At 39.4% G+C, this 18,448-nt stretch overlaps 2 protein-coding genes across 3 annotated transcripts in view; one reads left to right on the forward strand and one right to left on the reverse strand.

Annotated features, from left to right (window-relative positions):
- itgav (integrin subunit alpha V) overlaps positions 1-10,276 on the forward strand; it is a 44,871-nt gene extending 34,595 nt beyond the window's left edge. Inside the window, exons 24-33 of the mRNA XM_023950649.1 lie at positions 74-166; positions 327-406; positions 1,290-1,370; positions 1,540-1,645; positions 4,295-4,453; positions 5,422-5,544; positions 5,697-5,810; positions 5,948-6,055; positions 7,342-7,461; positions 7,548-10,276. Coding sequence (XP_023806417.1) covers positions 74-166; positions 327-406; positions 1,290-1,370; positions 1,540-1,645; positions 4,295-4,453; positions 5,422-5,544; positions 5,697-5,810; positions 5,948-6,055; positions 7,342-7,461; positions 7,548-7,640 — 1,077 coding nt within the window. The 3' untranslated portion in view covers positions 7,641-10,276. The remainder of the gene's footprint in view (positions 1-73; positions 167-326; positions 407-1,289; positions 1,371-1,539; positions 1,646-4,294; positions 4,454-5,421; positions 5,545-5,696; positions 5,811-5,947; positions 6,056-7,341; positions 7,462-7,547) is intronic.
- On the reverse strand, positions 9,756-18,191 carry LOC101174545 (alpha-aspartyl dipeptidase). Of its 2 annotated transcripts, XM_023950651.1 has the most exons (9): positions 17,874-18,191; positions 17,354-17,442; positions 16,912-16,986; positions 16,704-16,783; positions 16,597-16,627; positions 14,843-14,985; positions 12,293-12,352; positions 12,140-12,222; positions 9,756-10,441 (listed from the first exon to the last, which is right to left on the reverse strand). In XM_023950651.1, the coding sequence occupies exons 1-9, from the start codon at positions 17,966-17,968 to the stop codon at positions 10,375-10,377; spliced, it is 723 nt and encodes a 240-aa protein (XP_023806419.1). In that variant the 5' UTR covers positions 17,969-18,191; the 3' UTR covers positions 9,756-10,374. The 2 variants fall into 2 exon arrangements, with proteins under 2 accessions (XP_023806419.1, XP_023806418.1); XM_023950650.1 differs by lacking the exon at positions 14,843-14,985 and having other exon boundaries at positions 16,454-16,627; positions 17,874-18,189.
- Positions 18,192-18,448: the final 257 nt, after the last annotated feature.

Genomic DNA, 18,448 nt, shown 5'->3' on the forward strand with positions numbered 1-18,448 from the left:
TTTAGAATAAACACAGAAAAATGTGGACTGGATTTGTTGTATGAAGGTTCTGTGTTCTGGTCGGGTTTCCTAGACTCTCTCCAGGCTGTCCTGTGCTTACAAGAAGGAGAACCAGACCAAGATTGTAGTGTGTGATCTGGGAAACCCCATGAAGGCAGGAACCAAGGTCAGTAAACAACAGCAGGTCCTCTTGATCTGATGTGTGCAGGTTTGGTTTACTTAACATTTCTCAATGGTCAATGTGAGTCTGAATTTGATGAAACAGCTACAACCATGTGAGTGTGAATGGATCCCTGCTATCTGATTGGTTTCTTGTCACTGGACAGATCCTTGCTGAGCTGAGGTTCAGCGTGCATCAGCTGTCTGAGGAGGATACTAAAGTCAAGTTTGACCTGCAGATAGTTAGGTGAGACCTTTCTTGCATCCAGAGCCCCTGCTGCTGTTTCAGAGGGCCCACTAAACAGATTGAGCAAAAAGGTGGTCTTTTTCTGTTTTCACTGGTTCTGGAGAAGCAAACAATTCTTTCACTGCTTGTTCGTTTCATGCTGCATCCCTGAAGTCCGTCATTGAATCGAACTTGAGTTACTTGTTTTTCTGTCACCTCCGTGTGGGGCAGAGACCATCGACCCCCCACATTTATCCTGCATGTGCAGGCAGAGCTGCAGGATATTCTGCAGCAGTTTGCATGGGGTGAGGGCTTCCTCTCTAACAAACCAGGAACTCTCAACCAAAGACAGGATTGAAATGCAAAGATTTATTGCATTTTGTGACCCACACCTGATTGATGTTTTTCAAGCCTGAAGAAAGATTGCTGATTGTAACGAGAGGACAGGCTTGTCTGCATTTGTCTTGATGTTTACTACACAATGAGACTTTTTAAAAAAATGAACATCCATCCCCTGTGGAGGCTCCTCGCGCCCCTCTGATCTCCTCATGTTCCTCTGAGCCTATGGACAGGTGGGTTCTTCATGAAAGCCTTTAGCTGCTCTTTCTGCCCTCCTCCTTTCCTCTCATTATGAGTGCATCACAGGAACAGTAGTGTTAGCAGTTAAAGTCTGGAAATTTTCATATTTTCTGAATCGTTGGATTTGTTTTGCTGATCACAATTATTTTATATAGGTTTGCGTATGTTTTCAGTTCACCCTGTTGAATCTGGGAGATCTCCACTTTTCTCTCGTACTTTTAGTTGCTACAAAGCTTCTGGTGGTGAATGGATGATCGGCTGCAGATCTCTGAGATGAGCAGGGGGTTTGCTGTTGTTCCTAATCTAACCTGTGTTTGTGTTTAAGTTCTAACCAGTTTAACAACACCAGTGCAAAAGTCACCAGCACCATCAACCTGGCTGTTCTGGCTAAAGTTTCCATCAGAGGGTAAAACTCTTTTTCAAACCCCTTCTGTTCAGACGCCTGTGATTTCCTGTCCTTTTTTTTATTTTTCCATCGATCAAAAATGTGTAAAGTTGTGTGACTCGTAACCTGTTTGTTGATGGATGTAGTCTGTGGGGAGATATAGGTCTGAACTAGTGTGTGTTCTTTTCAGCTCCTCGTCTCCCAGTCAGGTGCTGCTCCCAATCGCCAACTGGAAGTCTAAAGAGCCCCCGCTGATTGGGGACGACATCGGGCCGCCCATCATCCACGTCTATGAGGTGAGAAAATCAGGCATACGCCTTTGATTCAGACGTGGAGGAAGTGGGGCTTCGGAAGAATGAAATGAAACAACTTTTTTCTTTAGTATTTCACCCTTTCTTACTTTATTTTTCTTTCTAAGCTCCATGTGACAGCGTCTCTGCTCAATATGAGTTAGCGCCAAATGCGCCAATTAGAGCGGGGTGGGGTAGACCCACAGCTATGCAAAACTTTGCACAGAGGGCAGACGTAGAGAGAAAGGTGCAACTCATTGTAATGGAAAACTTAAAGTCAGCTGTTACATCCCACCCCAGGGGGAGGGAAAAAATAATTAACATTAAAAATAAAGTTAAAGCTGGTGGGGTTTAAACTGCCGTCTGGAAAACTGTAAATCATCCCTGCTAAATTTAAGCTGTGGAGTACCACAAGGGTCAATATTAAGTCCAACACTGTTCATCCTATATCTAAATGACATACACATGGAGTCAAATACACTAAAATACTTTTTATATGCCAACAACAAAAGTATAGTATGTAATGGGGAGAATCTCAGTAAAGTAGTACAAATAGTAAATACAGAGTCAGGGAAACTAAAACAATGGTTCTGCAAAAATAAACTCTCTCAATGTTAACAAAACTGAATTCAAGATATTTTGGAAATTGTCACATTCCTGCAGATTTAGAAATAAAAGTTGCAATTAATAGTCATGTTTGGAAAGAGAGAATGAAATCGAGTTCCTCGGAATAAACCACAAAATAAGCTGGAAGCCACAAATAAAGCAAGTCAGAGCTAAACTTGCTAAAAGCTTAGCAGTGTTGGGAAAAACGCTTCATACACTCACTCACAAAGCACGTTGTTTCATCGATAACACTACCACATTTACAGTGTAGAAGTTTGGGGAAATACTTATAAAGCAAATCTACAGGGTTTGTAAATCTTACAAAAAAGCAATTTGAATAATTCATGGTGTGGATTATGGGACACAAACAAATGCACTATTTTTAAAGTCGGGTTTATTGAAATTATTGGAACTAGTTAAACTTAAAACAGCACTCATCATGTATAAAGCCAGAAATAGCTCACTTCCAATAAAATACAACAAATGTTAAAGGACAGAGATGTGGTTTTGGAATTAAGAAATCAGCTGAACCTCAAAAAGCATTTGCATTCACACTGAAAGAAAATAAAAGAAAATGTGAAAGGACAGAAAGAAAATTGTGGTGTGGATTTATGGAACGGGTTGGATGAAGGTTTAAAACAAACCAAAATTTTACATGTATTCAAAATAACCTACGAGATGTCACTGATGAAACTTTTGAAGGCTAGAAAGGATCAATAAAAACAAAAAAATGCCACTTCTGCATAGGTGCTGTGCAGAAGTTAATGAGAATGTTTTGGAAAAAACAGTAAATAGAAACCCCCAAATCATCAGGTGTTTTTTCTGTCTATTTTAAATGCTTGTGTTTATTTTCATTTTTTGTTTGAAATAAAGAAAAATTAAGTTGACAGTTGAAAACTTTTTAGAAGTAACTGATTGTGCACTTGTACACTTAAGGATCTTTTGTATTTTTTCTTTACATTACAGCAGGCTTATTATAAACCAAATGAAAAGTTTTGCTTCATTGTTACTTGCTTTTCAGCCAATTAAAAAAAGATTTTTAGTTTTTTGTTGTTTTGCATGACGGTCCTACACTGAGCCACCTGACCTATTCAACATATTTGCTGCATCCCTAACATGTCATTTTAAAAAAAAGAATAAGAAAAATCCCCTGAGCATATTTTTATGTGCAGTTTTTATGTAAAGTTTTTGCACCCACAGTCTTTCTGTAACCAGTCCAGCAGCACCTACAGTCTTTCTAGGAACACAGAAGCTCCAAATGTAATTTTATTTTTTTATTTTTTATCTGACTGACTGTAACAGACTCAACCCCCCTGTGGGTCCAACTTCCCCAGGACAGTGAAATTAGACCTTAAAGGCCCTGAAGGGGATGTTTATTAGAAAAACATCAGGGTTGTGATATTGGTTGAAAGATCCGATTCACTAACCTAAAATAAACATCTTTAACCAAAACTTCAACCAGTGTGACTCAGAAAGAAAAACCTGGTTACTTAAGTTTTCCAGATTCCAGAGTTTTTCTTCAAGATAATGAAGTGTAAATGAAATATATGTACAAACAAACAAGTAAACAAGAATGAATGTCAAATCCATTCACATTTTAGTTTCCTAAAGTTCAGCCCACTGTTGTTCTTCCACAAAGGGAACATTCTTAGAACATTCTAGCACACTGTATGCTCACATGTATTTGCTAAATTCAAAGTTTTTCATTGGACTGGAAAGATGTACTGATCAGTTTTTGCTGACATCACGTGTGTTGTCCGCCAATAGCAATATAATCAATTTCTCGATTTGAAACAGTTTATAATGGTAGTTCAATTCGATGAACAACTTGCCTCATACAGATGATCTAGTTGGATTTTAGGAATAGAAATCGATTCATTGATTAGTCGTTGTGAATATTTTTTCTATCTGCATCCATTACTTTCTTATTCAAATCTTATGGTGGTCGTTTCCGTTAATATGGAAGCTCTCTTTGCAAAATGTGGTTTTTAGTTCTTTGTCTCTACATCTGTTTGTGAATAAATCCTAAAAAGGGTTCTGCTCTTCCAGCTCGTGAACCACGGGCCCAGCACCTTTAGCAAAGCCTCGCTGAAGGTGGAGTGGCCGTACCACTACAGAAACGGCTCTCTGCTCTACATCACCAGCTTTGAGACTCAGGGACCCATCAACTGCACCACAGACATGATGATCAACCCGCTCAACGTCTCTGTAAGACATGTTCACCTCCTCTGACTCCTAACTTCTCTTTAAACCACTACTGTTAGAGTCCAGAGCTAACATGACAGCGGCCCATCTCCATGAGACCTGCCTCCAAACTTGGCAAAACAGTTTTCCACAAAAATCTTTCAGAGCAGCTGAATGAAAACAAAGATCGATAAAACACTTGTGTATTTTCAAAATTTTTGCTGAAACTGCAGTGTCATTTTCAAGTCTTTTTCATATTGCTGAGTCATTGTCTTCACAAGTTACCAGGTCATTTCAGGGTCTCTTCAGGACATCAAATGTCCTTTTGTAGATATCCTGAAAATCAAGGCTGTCCAAAACCTTAAATTAAATGGTTTGTTTTATGAAATCTATCATATTGTAGTTTTTTAACATTAGTATTTGAAGATCTTTCTTTTTCTAGTAGAGAAAAAGGCTTCAGATAAACTGAGATGTTTGCTTTTAGCTTAATGTTTCTGATGCTAAAAACAAATGAGTCAACTTTCCTATTGGAGCAGTTTAGAACTGGATCAAAAACCCAGGAACAAATGCAGTCAACCTCAAAATTAGTTATTCAAAGGCCAAGTAATAATAAAAATAAAATGACTGTTATAATTATTAACATTGACTGTAATGGCATAGGAAAGGCATACAACTTTTTAAACTTTTTTTTTTCTAGAGAAACCCTGAGTTTGAGTTGGGGTTAGTTAACATCCAGAACTGCACTTAGTATTAGTGAGATCAATCATTCCTGTTTCTATTCCACTTTTGGAATCATTTGAGGTGGAGAACAGTGGTTTGAAAACGCTGCTACAGTTCTATAGAACGGGAGAACGAAGAACAGCAACCTCTGACAGTCAGCGGGCAAGCTGCCATTGGTGTTCCCTCTGAGCTGGAAGAGGTTCATGTGAACAGACAAGTCCTTTCACAGCATTACATCAAACTCTGTGTGTGTGCATGTGTGTGTTTGTCAGAATCCTGTGGCCAATGAAAAGAACACCAGCACCGGCCCATCCAGAGAGACAGAAGGTCGCAGCCCAAACCGGGTCAAGAGGGACTTGGAGTCCAAAGATGCAGAGAACAACTTGCAGACACTGGTACACACACACCCACACACACACACACACACACACATACACACACGTATGTACACATGTCGTGACTGCTGTTTTTCCAGCATCCACAGAACCATTTTTCTCTGATTTTAACAACAAGTGATGCATGTATGTCTGTGTTTGGGTGTGTTCAGGACTGCACCACAGCTGAGTGCCTCCAGCTGAAATGTCAGGTGGGTCGTCTTGAGAAGACTAAGAACGCCATCCTCTTCATCTATTCCAGACTGGATGTCAAAAACTTCCTCAGGGTAAATAATGAATCAATCAGAGGAAATGATCATCAGAAGACCTGATGAAGAGTCTTAGTCACTCGCTTAATAGTCTGAGTGTTTTTCTAGTTTTTTTATATTTCATTTCTATTTCTTTTATGCTGTGTTTTTTGCAGCCGGAAAATCAGAACCGTTCTTATGTGGTTCAAACCACAGCTTCCTTCAGTGTCTTCGAAATGCCGTACAAGCACTTGTCAACAGAACTGCCATCCAACAGCACCACCGTAAGACAGACACACACGCATACACACACACACACGCATACACACACACATCCATTTTGTTTCTGTGATGAAAGGGGTTTCTGCAAGACTTCTAGCACAAGATGGTCTGGAAACCTCTGCCCTTTTTGTGTCCAATCTCTGCCAAGTAAAGGGAGGTTTTTCAGAAGCAAATCCATTTTTTTCTACAATCCATCTGAAATGGATTGTAGAAAAACCCCAGGTGGGACAGGTTGGGGGTGTGGTGACACCTGAGGGCAGCAGCTGTAGGGAAAAATGTTCATATAATTCTGACACTTCAGCAACTTCAGTGTAACCCTTGTGCTATCCTAGATACTTTAACATTGGGAGTTGGGTCATCTAGACCCACTAGACGGTGCGCTGAACCTTTTTTCTTCAATGATTTGTGATCTTCACTGGTGTCCATGGATTACATGAAATCCTCTTCACCTTTATCCACCTTTAGTCATGGTAGGGAGAACACGTCAATGTAAGGGTGGGGTCATCTAAGATAGCACAAGGGTTAAAGAGGGAAAAATGAATGTTCCTGCGTTCCACCTTGAGAAAGACTAAAAATGAAACGCCTGCTGTTGGTAAGAATTTAAAGTCCCGCTCCGATCATCTTTTGATCTATTGTAAAAGTGTTCCCAGTGGTTTAAGTATGATTTTGCTGTTTTTAGCCAAAATTAAGAACAAAAAAAAAACTTTGTTGCTTTAGTTTCTGCAGAGCAGCAATAGTTCATCAGAAAATCCCCACTGAGTTGTGGGCGGAACTGTTTGCGTTGAAGTAAGCCTCCACTTAATTCCCATGATTCCTTTGTATACGTCCTCTCCCTTTAGCTTACAGCCTCTCAGAACCCCAAGCTAAAATTAGCAGTGCAACAAACTTGGCGTGCATTATCAGAGCCTTCCAGCCATACAGTTTAGATCCAGATTCCAGCCAGACGAGAAAAACAAAATGTTCATGGATCTATTTGTCTGACAGTGGATGCATCAGAATGGAGCAGAGCAGGAAGCTCGTGGCCCGCATCTACATCACTGCTACAAGCTTTTTCAAACAGCATTTTGTTTGTTTGCTCCTGATTCACGACAATTTGAATAGAGAAAGACTCAGAAATGCCATTTTAAGCGTTAATTTCTTTATAGATGCATTAAATCATGAGAAAAATGCTAAAAGAAGACTAAAACCATGATTTTCCTGGGAATGGGTCTTTAAGCTGCAAAAAGTGTTGAGAGACATGAAGTGAAGGTACGGTCATCACTGATATCCTTTGTGTGTTCTGTGTCAGGTGAGTTTGTCGGTGACGTGGGTGGCTGATACTCCTCAGCCTGTCCCGGCCTGGGTGGTGGCTCTGGCTGTGCTGGCAGGCCTGCTGCTGCTGGCGCTGCTCATCTTCATCATGTACAAGGTGAGTCCCCTGAAGTCTAGTGGAAGTGGCTGTCTCCTTCCGCTTAACAGTCACCGAATATTTCCTCTGAACTTTTTCCTTCTCAGCTGGGATTCTTTAAGAGAGTGCGCCCCCCGCAGGAGGACTGCACCGAAAAGGAGCAACTGCAGCCAGAGGAGAACGGAAACACTGAAGCTTAGCGGCCGAACTTTGATGAAGTCCACACACAGGGAGAGTAGAAATATCAGGGTAAAAGGCATTGAGAGAATCCACTGTACAGACTGCTGGATGCAGGTTCTGATACTGCTTTAGTTTAGCTGTCCCGTTTCATTAGTCTGGTTACATCTGTGCCAAAAGAGAATCTGGATAACACTGGCTTCAAATAGAACCATAAAAGAATCTTTCTCTGACCGACCCACAACATCCAGTCTGAGGTCTGCTTTCTTCCTCGGAGATGGATGTTCAGGTTAGGTTTCCTTCAAAATTCCAGCTGAAGGCAGCAGATCGGCGTTCATTCCGATTCGGTCTTCACATCCGAAAGGAATCATTTCCACCCTCAGACTTTAGCTTCTTAACCAGCAGAGTTTGGGGCTTTGATCCAAAAGCCAGCGGTTCAGAGACTCGCTGTCCGGCCTGTCGTCCACTTTGCACATTGTTGGGTTCCTGAGCTGCTGTGTTGCCTTGAAAAGTCCAGAACTGCTGAAAATGTTAGTAAAACCTTTTTCAAAATGACTTTAATGGTTAGTGAAACATTGTCACAGAAATAATTAAAAAAAAAAAAATACATGAAAATTAAATTTAAAGAATAAGCAATCCCCAGGTCTGTGCAGAAATGGAGCAGGGGATTGTGGGAGTTGGAGTAAAGATCTCTGCTCTGCAGCAGCTGATCACAGATAAAACATGGGAGCATAGAGGCTCACTAATGGGTTTAAAGTCTATTTGCATTATGATCACGTGTTCTGCGTGTTACTGTAACATGCTTCTCCTTCTTTCTGCATTTTGTGTCTCTGACTGAAACTGAAATGGAAGAGGTTTGCTTTGGGTTTCTGATCAAGCATTTTATTATTTTATACAGAAACACTTGTTACAAAAGTGAGTCCAACTTTTTTCAGCACACTTTTTGTTTGTATTAAACCAGCAAATGTGATGGGTTGATCATTTTCTCCTAAATGATGGGTCGTTTGTTAAACTTCACTTGAAAGTAATTTCTGGGCTTTTACAGCACGATTAGGAGACGTGATGCCATCTAGAGGCGGACAATAAGAACTGCAGCAATCGACAAAATTTATGACCCACCAAAACTGGAATGGATTCGGGCGTGTTTAGTCATTTTATTATTAATATTGTTTTTTTTTCACCTGTTGCTTAAAACAGAGTTGATAAAAATTCTAATTGTGGATGCAATCTGAATTAGAGCTCGATTCCTTGCTGCCACTGGCCTTGTTCAGTACATATTTATATTATTAAATAGGTAATTCATGTTTTTTTTTTTAAAGTTAAAGGAATTTGTGAACAATAAAATAAGGAGTAAACGGTCAAACTTATGGACTTTTTTTGTGAGCAGAAAGTTATTTTTTCCCTGATATGACTTTTCTGCTGCTCGACAAATAAAGAATCGTGGTAATGTTCAACATTTCAAAAGGTAAAGTGGGTAAAATCACAAGAAGACAATGAAACTGAGTTGGACCTCGATGCTGGATGATCTGTAATGGTTTTGTAATGCCTCCTTAAGCATCTACTAGCCCCATTTTACACTTTCTAAACCTCATCAGTCAGCTGCTCATCCTTTTTTTCTTTTTTAGGGAAGTCTTAAAATGCTGGCAGCCGTGGCCGTTATCCCACTTCAAATAGTGGGCAGAGGGGGGGGGGGGTCTCTTTCCTCAAGTACAACTAACTGGCAGCTTTACTAAGAACAAACACCAGCAGCAGTAAATTGATTTCCTGTGTTTATTGACTTTGTTTGTATTATAATAAAATGATAGAAAGAGAGGAAATATCTATTTGCCCATATTGGGTTTGGAACATGTTCACATCCTTCATCATTCCGAATCTTTGAAAAAAAAAAGGAAAAAGTCCCAAGCTCTGTTATTTTCACTCTTGTGAAAACTTTTAAAGTGTTCATTTTCCGCTGAGGCCAAACCTGCCTGTATTAGAGTGATCCTTATTCCTAAGCCACACCACAAGCTGTGTTTGTCTGTTCTCCACTATACCACAAAGTTTCACAGATTTTTTTCAACATTTCATAAAGTCTGACCTGTTTTGAATATAGAATTTGAGAAAAAACTTGTAAATGTCAAATAAAAAAGATCTAGGCCTTTTTTTTTTTAAACAAGCATTTATTTACTGTATCAAATGTTCTTGCGTGAGAATTTCCTGTAAACTTAAAGCTGTCAAACAACTGCACTTCTATTTTGAAAGTTGTTTGAATGCTTTCTTTTTTATCTAATTGCCATCAAATGGTCCTGGGATCATTTCCTGCTTCTCCTTGGGGAAAAAAACTCAGAAAATCCAGCAAACACCTTAGTGGAGGAACGTTGGGGTTGTGGGTTTTATAGAGTTGCTGGTTTTCGCTGCTTCCTGTCCAGAGAAATCTTGTTTTATTAGAACGGGGGGGGGCAGTGTTTACTGCACTGTTGGAACTTCTGGAGTTTTCTTTGTAATGTTGGTGTGTGACGAGCTGCTGAAATTGGTCTGAGCTTTGAACAGTTTGACTGAGGGCTTTATTAACTTCACTTTGTCCGTCTGCCTGGAATAAATGCTATTTCCAATGTTTGTAGTCTTTCACTTCAAAAAAATGATTTCACCTTTTCAAATGAAATAAAATGATCTCTTCACATTTGACTGTGTGCTTTCCTGATCACAGCTGAAGGAGGAAATCCGAAGCAGGAAATGTTTACTCATGAAAAGCTCAGCTACTTTCTGCTCTGTGATTGGTCAGTGTGCGTCTGTGAGGAGGAAGCTGAGGTCGCTGCCTGGGTCGTACTCCACTGTCTGCTTCCCCCTGAAACCAAACACAGTCAGGAGAAACAAAGTTAAAAAGGTCTTTCCACTGTGTGACAAAGCGCGGGAAGCCTCAGTGTTGTGTGAGCCCAATGAGTTATATCGCTAGAAGAGCCATCACGTGGTTCCTCATGGGAGGAGAGCACCGCCATCTTGGTGAGGTCAAGTAACTGCTGCAGTGCATATGCATGTGAACACATTTTTTGTGAAATGCCAGTTCATTGTGCGGGTTTCAACTGCCAAAATTGGAGGAATGAGTCCGTGAAGGAGGAAGGCAGAACATTTGACAGATAAGTACTATAATTTTTTTCTTTTAATGCTGCAGGGTCATCATTAATAGTACACATGTTCACATGCATGATGCTGCAGGGCTATTACCAGCATGCTGCATGATGTATGTATAATTTGATGTCGACATAAATGTAAACTTTATTTTGTTAAACCTATATACAGTATACTAGGCTATTGTAGTAATATAGATTTATACATTTCTGACTCAGTGACTGAACTTTTCTTGCAGGTTGGATTCAGACTTAAGGAAAAAGTGGCCCTTAGTTATCAAAAGAGCTAATCCAGATGGATCACTGTGGTTACCAACTAGTAATACAGTCTGGCTATGTTCGAAACATTTTGTGGAAACACATTTTGAATAGACAGGCCAAACTGTTCGCTTGAGACCCGACACCATCCTATCTGTGTTATACAAATTAATCACTCACATGAATTAGTATAAATCTATTGTTTTTCTTTGTCGTTTTCTTTTTTTTCTAGTATAAATCTATTTTTCACTTTTGGACTTTTTGTTGACTATTTATTTTATTATTATGATTATTAATAGACCTATTTTTTATTGTTTATTGACTTATTGTTTTTATTGACTTACTATTGATTTATTATTATTGACTTATTGTTGGGTTTTTCTAAATAATTTAAATTACATGTCAAAAAGGTCTAAAACTTCTAAATGTTTAGAAATTATTTTTAAAAATTCTTTGTAATAATCTTTATTTGTAAGAAGTCCTGCAACTATGCATTTTTCATTGATGTTTGAGCTTTTAAGGCTGACTGTTTCTATTATTTAACAACGACAAATGATGTATCTATATAATATATTTATATATATGTATAAATATATTTAAATATAAAAATATATATATTATATAAAGCTACTTAGATGCCACTAAAATCAATAGAAAGCATTGTCATGTGGGGGCCGTTGACCTCACCAAGATGGCGCCGCGTTCCGCCACCGTCGGCCAGGCTTCTCAAGCGGGCGTGTCTCCTCTAGCGATATAAGTCATTGTGTGAGCAGCCAAAGAATGTGAAGACATTCTCAGTTTGATCAGGAAATCATCTCTAATCGTTTTCTGAATCCTCTTTGTCAGATTCCAGTTGGACCATGGTGGATTATTCCATCATTAAGAGAAGGAACTGCAGTAACACCCATCCATCCATTTTCTGAACCCTGGAAATGTCTTTCAGGGATGCGGGTTTGGGTGAAGACGAGGTCGCCAGTCTGTTGCCACACAAATCCACACACATTAACTCCCAGAGACCATTTACAATCACCAATTAACTTCACTTTGTTGGATTGTGGTAGGAAGCCAGAGGAAACCCACGCATGCACAAGGAGAACATTGCAAACGCCACATAAGAGGACCCAGCTGGGACTTGAACCCAAACTCTATAAACGTGGTACCTAGTGAAAAGCCGAGCCTTTGTGGTTCCCAGCAGCGTGGCTTTGTTGCCCTCCACCAGCAGCATGGAGCCCTCTCTCAGACCCTGAAAACACGCACATCATGAGGAAACGGCAGTGGCGGCGGCGGCGGCTCCATGCCGTGGCTCCACCCACCAGCACACTTGGAGTGTCTGCTTCTTCGTGGTACTGCGTGATCCTCTGTTCTCTGGTCTCCTGCAGGAAAACAGCCGCATCAGCAGGATCCGTGTAAACTGAGCAGCTTATTCCAAACCAATAACTGCTGTAAAAAGCCCCATTTCAAAGTATTTTCATTCAGATTTGTGACATTGTGGCTCAGTAAAAGATACAAATACAACTTAAAAGTTGGCTTTGTAAAGTTTTTTTTATCATAAATAGACTTTTTTTTCAATAATTTGTCCTCTGCTGTCCCTGAAAAACAAAATTACAACAGACTTTCAACCTTTACTTTTACACTACAAAGGGAGATTTGATTTTCAATCTCAAATGCTTAAAAAAGATTAAGGCCTTGAGTTTTCTAATTTAACACATCAAAAAACAGATGGAAAACTTTTCTGAGCAATCCAAAGAATATTGACCACAAACTTCTTAATGATACCAAAATTCATCAGTTGACAGACGTTATCCCACAGTTTATCACAACAGCAAGACAGTAGAAAAGACATGAGTTGTTTCATAGTCTGCTCCTGATTTACGACGATCTGAATAAAGAAATACTCAGGAAAGAATTTTTCAGCTCAGTTTTAACAAATGACCTTAATAATCTGAAAAGAACATATTGAATGTCATTTAAGTGAGTCTTTAACTCTGCTTGACTTTGCAAAAGCCAAACAGAAACATTTATACTGACTTCCAGTGGGTAAGATTTTACTTTTTTATGCTGTTCATAAAAAAAAAAAGTTTGACTATAGAAAAAAACATCTACTGTGTGAGGCAGGCATTTGTGTTGCTGCAGTAACCCAGAAGAGCCACTAGGAGGAGCTTTGCACTCAAACAACAATGAAATTTGTTTCAGATTTTTTTCTTGGTCAAAAACAAACACATTTACAGACTTTGTTTTCCTTTTTGATAAGGTGAACCAGTTTTTTTTACAAGTACAAAGAAAAGGTTGAATAAGAACTGAGTGATAATTCAACATCAGAGTCTTGCAGTTTGCTGACAGTGCTTTTATTTTGTGAAGATCAGCAGTTTCACCAACTTTGCATCACAGCTCAACAGGAAGTCAAGGCAACTTCACTTTGTTCATGCTGCTTTGCACAGACTTGCATTCTTCACAGCAGCTCATTGCCTACTTTTTATTACTAAATTATAGAGATTAATCTACAAAAAAAAGTCTGTTGTGGTTCTGTAATGTTACAGAACCCGCTTTTCTACTATTACAAGCCAGAGTAAAATGAAAGACTGGATTTCTTTTTCCTGTTTTTTTCCTTCCTTTTTTCAAAAATTATGACAACAAAATACAAAAACTACATAGTCACATGCTCCAAAAGTCATTTTTATTCATGGTATCAGTTTCAAACGCTAAGGCTGGCTGCTACTTTGAATTTACTTTATCAATTTTGCACATTTCTGCACTAAAAAAAGCATCAAGTTCATTAACTCCAAATCTAAGAGTAAAGCTCAAGCTACACACAGTTACTTTGGAGCTGAGATTAGATTAGATCAGGGTGTCAAACTCATTTTAACCGAGGGCCACATCAGCATAGTGGCTGTCCTCAAAGGGCCGGATATAACTTATAAATGTAACTAAATGTAATTAAAAATAAATGTAACTACTACTTAATGTTAAGTAACTCATTATTTATTTATTATAACTTTTAACAGTGACAATTACAGTTGCATAGAAAACATCATTAGCTTGTTACTTTGGCATAAATCCTTTTAAGTTTGATTCTGTCAGGTTAGGTTATATGGACAGTGTTTAAGTCCTAATGTATAGTTGCCCAATTTGATATTTCAAGTCCGATTCCCCCTAGATATGAATAAATACACACCAATTTTTATGTCAAGAAATTGAAAACTTTTATGCTCTTGCGGGCCACATAACATGGTATGGCGGGCCACATTTGGGCCTCGAGTTTGACATATGTGGATTAGATAAACCCTTTAGGCCCAGTTTAAACTTTAAAGTGATTTGCAATCGGACGGTCATCGGAGCAGAATGGCCGGGAAATGTGACACCTGCTGATGACATCATCCATGACTAGAATTTAACGCCCGTAATGCAATCGTGTGCAAATTGCGCCATTTAATCTGAATTTATTTCAAGCAATTTTGGGCTTACCGAGCAAACTCTGTCCAGAAAAATGTCTTTCTAACACTGCAGGTGATGAAAACTTGATTGAAGAAGTAAGGAAATACAAAACTTCAGACACAGACAGAGAGACAGAAAGATAGAGAGATAGAGAGAGCGGACAGCTAGAGCAACTAGCTACTGGAAAAATGGATCTTATATCCCATATCTTGCAGCACTAGAGAATGCAATTTGCCTCTTTATTTTCACCTCTGCATTGCCTTTTTCTGTTTAGTGGACAGACACCACTTCCTACTTACTTTCAACAAAGTCATCGTCATGTTTTCTGCTCACGTTACAAAGATTGCTCTGCTGCTTTCTTGCATTTTTGCTGCAGCAACGGTGAGAGATGTCTGGAGAAATCGGAGCTGATAGGATGCTGAGCGACTCACCCCCATGTGGCGGCTGCTGGAGTCGTGGTCCAGGTAATGAGGGTTGATGTTGAAGGGGACAAGACCGATGGCTGCAAAGGTAGGGGGGTAGACGATTGGCATGTCGTTGGTGGTGCTGATGCTGATGGTAGCTACGTTGGTACCAGCGTCAAGGCAACTTCACTTTGTTCATGCTGCTTTGCACAGACTTGCATTCTTCACAGCAGCTCATTGCCTACTTTTTATTACTAAATTATAGAGATTAATCTACAAAAAAAAGTCTGTTGTGGTTCTGTAATGTTACAGAACCCGCTTTTCTACTATTACAAGCCAGAGTAAAATGAAAGACTGGATTTCTTTTTCCTGTTTTTTTCCTTCCTTTTTTCAAAAATTATGACAACAAAATACAAAAACTACATAGTCACATGCTCCAAAAGTCATTTTTATTCATGGTATCAGTTTCAAACGCTAAGGCTGGCTGCTACTTTGAATTTACTTTATCAATTTTGCACATTTCTGCACTAAAAAAAGCATCAAGTTCATTAACTCCAAATCTAAGAGTAAAGCTCAAGCTACACACAGTTACTTTGGAGCTGAGATTAGATTAGATCAGGGTGTCAAACTCATTTTAACCGAGGGCCACATCAGCATAGTGGCTGTCCTCAAAGGGCCGGATATAACTTATAAATGTAACTAAATGTAATTAAAAATAAATGTAACTACTACTTAATGTTAAGTAACTCATTATTTATTTATTATAACTTTTAACAGTGACAATTACAGTTGCATAGAAAACATCATTAGCTTGTTACTTTGGCATAAATCCTTTTAAGTTTGATTCTGTCAGGTTAGGTTATATGGACAGTGTTTAAGTCCTAATGTATAGTTGCCCAATTTGATATTTCAAGTCCGATTCCCCCTAGATATGAATAAATACACACCAATTTTTATGTCAAGAAATTGAAAACTTTTATGCTCTTGCGGGCCACATAACATGGTATGGCGGGCCACATTTGGGCCTCGAGTTTGACATATGTGGATTAGATAAACCCTTTAGGCCCAGTTTAAACTTTAAAGTGATTTGCAATCGGACGGTCATCGGAGCAGAATGGCCGGGAAATGTGACACCTGCTGATGACATCATCCATGACTAGAATTTAACGCCCGTAATGCAATCGTGTGCAAATTGCGCCATTTAATCTGAATTTATTTCAAGCAATTTTGGGCTTACCGAGCAAACTCTGTCCAGAAAAATGTCTTTCTAACACTGCAGGTGATGAAAACTTGATTGAAGAAGTAAGGAAATACAAAACTTCAGACACAGACAGAGAGACAGAAAGATAGAGAGATAGAGAGAGCGGACAGCTAGAGCAACTAGCTACTGGAAAAATGGATCTTATATCCCATATCTTGCAGCACTAGAGAATGCAATTTGCCTCTTTATTTTCACCTCTGCATTGCCTTTTTCTGTTTAGTGGACAGACACCACTTCCTACTTACTTTCAACAAAGTCATCGTCATGTTTTCTGCTCACGTTACAAAGATTGCTCTGCTGCTTTCTTGCATTTTTGCTGCAGCAACGGTGAGAGATGTCTGGAGAAATCGGAGCTGATAGGATGCTGAGCGACTCACCCCCATGTGGCGGCTGCTGGAGTCGTGGTCCAGGTAATGAGGGTTGATGTTGAAGGGGACAAGACCGATGGCTGCAAAGGTAGGGGGGTAGACGATTGGCATGTCGTTGGTGGTGCTGATGCTGATGGTAGCTACGTTGGTACCAGCGCTGGAGCCCATGTACGGAACGCCATCCTAAAACAAAGAGGTTCTGCATAAGCTGAGTATGAGTTAAATTGCAGCAGATGACGCTGCAGTTTACTTGCTTCACCTCCATCACTCTCTTCCTGATCTCCATCACCACCTTGCTGTCATAAAGGCTCTTCAGCAGGCGGAAAGTGTTGCCTCCCCCTGAAAATTCATTTTAGGTTAACATCCAAAAGCTGCAGGACTGCGAAGGGAACAGACCAGAAGAAGAGCTGAGCACAAGCTAGTAAGAATTATTCCCCTCAGTGCAGCTCTGCAGTGCCGCTCCTCACCGATAAAGATGCCTTCAGCCTTTCGAACAGCTCGGACTGGGTCTTCAGCCTCATGGAGGCTGTCCACCTCATAGCCTGTAGGAGCAAACACACACAGCAAATTCCTGTGGGGACACAGCTTCCACTTTTAAGTCAAAGTTTACCAAACTGTGCACTGAAAACTACTTAATCCAGTTTTTTCCCCCCCTAGTGATACCACTGTTTAGCAAAAAATACTTATAAAAAATTACATTAAAGTGAAAATAAACTCCTGTGTGCTTTAGATGAAAAATCAAATTACAAAAAAAAAAAAAATCAAATCAAAGCTAATAAAAACAGATTTTATTTTTAAAAATAAGAGAAATTTAATGTTTGTAAAAAGCAACAATACATTAGGGAAATAATACAAAAAATGAAGTAGAGTATGTTTAAATGTATTAAAGTGTTGTTCTGGGGGAAATACCCAGAGTTTGGAACTTGTTCCTGGCTGTCTTGGTGTATGCGTCTCTGTCATGGAGCGCGTAAGGAACAAACAGCACTCTCCTCACATCCCTGAAACAACACAGGTCATCAGCAAACCAACCTCATTTAGACATTTTACAAAACTGCCATCTTGTGCTTTATTTTGCGATTTTTACAGACATGATTTATGCACCAACAGTGAAAAAAATATTATTTTGGACAAGTGTCATGGACAATGCATCGGAATGGAGCAGAGCAGGGAGCTTGTTTAATTAACAGCTACCAGCTTTTTTCCAACACTATTTTTTCATCTGCTCCTGATTCACGATTTGAATAAAGAAATACTCAGAAATGCAATTTTAATATGAATTTCTTTATTTTCTTTATGTCCCCATAAGAAAATGAAATGAACATGTTTAAAACACCAAAAAATACAATTATCATTGGAGTGGGCCTTTTAAACTTTATTTTGTTCTTGTACTTCCGGTGTGCGCGTGCAGCTTCCTCGCGATTTCACTTACTTTCCGAAGAATTCGGTGATTTGTTGCTGACAGTGGTCCAGGTATCCGCCGCCGTGCAGGGTGGAATTGGACACCAGCAAGAGCCTCCTCTTCATCGCAGTCGTTCAGAGAAATGTTAGCAAAGAGACGAACTAAACGCCAGGCATCAGCTGCGGGTTTAAAGGTCCGGGACAAAGGTCACTGTTAGCTGCTGACTGCGGTTTTCTGACGACCATAAACCGACGGCAGTCAATTAAAACTCAACTTTGATCTGTCTGCCGACGCAGCACGCCCATTAGTGCTGTTGTCAAATTAAGAAACAAAAAATGGTTTCATAACCGGAAAAGTAACGGGGAAACTGCCCTTCACAATAAAAGCGGTCTAAAATACACCGGATACGAATCTGCGAATCTTTCAAACATCTCACATGAAACTTTGTAAACACGAGTATTTGGAACGAACCCGTTTTATTTTGACATTGCTTGTCAAAATCTAAAATAACATCTCCAGTTCAGTAATAAAAACGTCCTTAACTATTACATTTTTCTCATAAAACCACTGCCTGAAAAACCGTTTAGCGCATATAACACTTTTAT

The sequence above is a fragment of the Oryzias latipes genome, chromosome 21 (genome assembly GCF_002234675.1).
Source record: "Oryzias latipes chromosome 21, ASM223467v1".
Lineage (NCBI taxonomy): Eukaryota > Metazoa > Chordata > Actinopteri > Beloniformes > Adrianichthyidae > Oryzias > Oryzias latipes.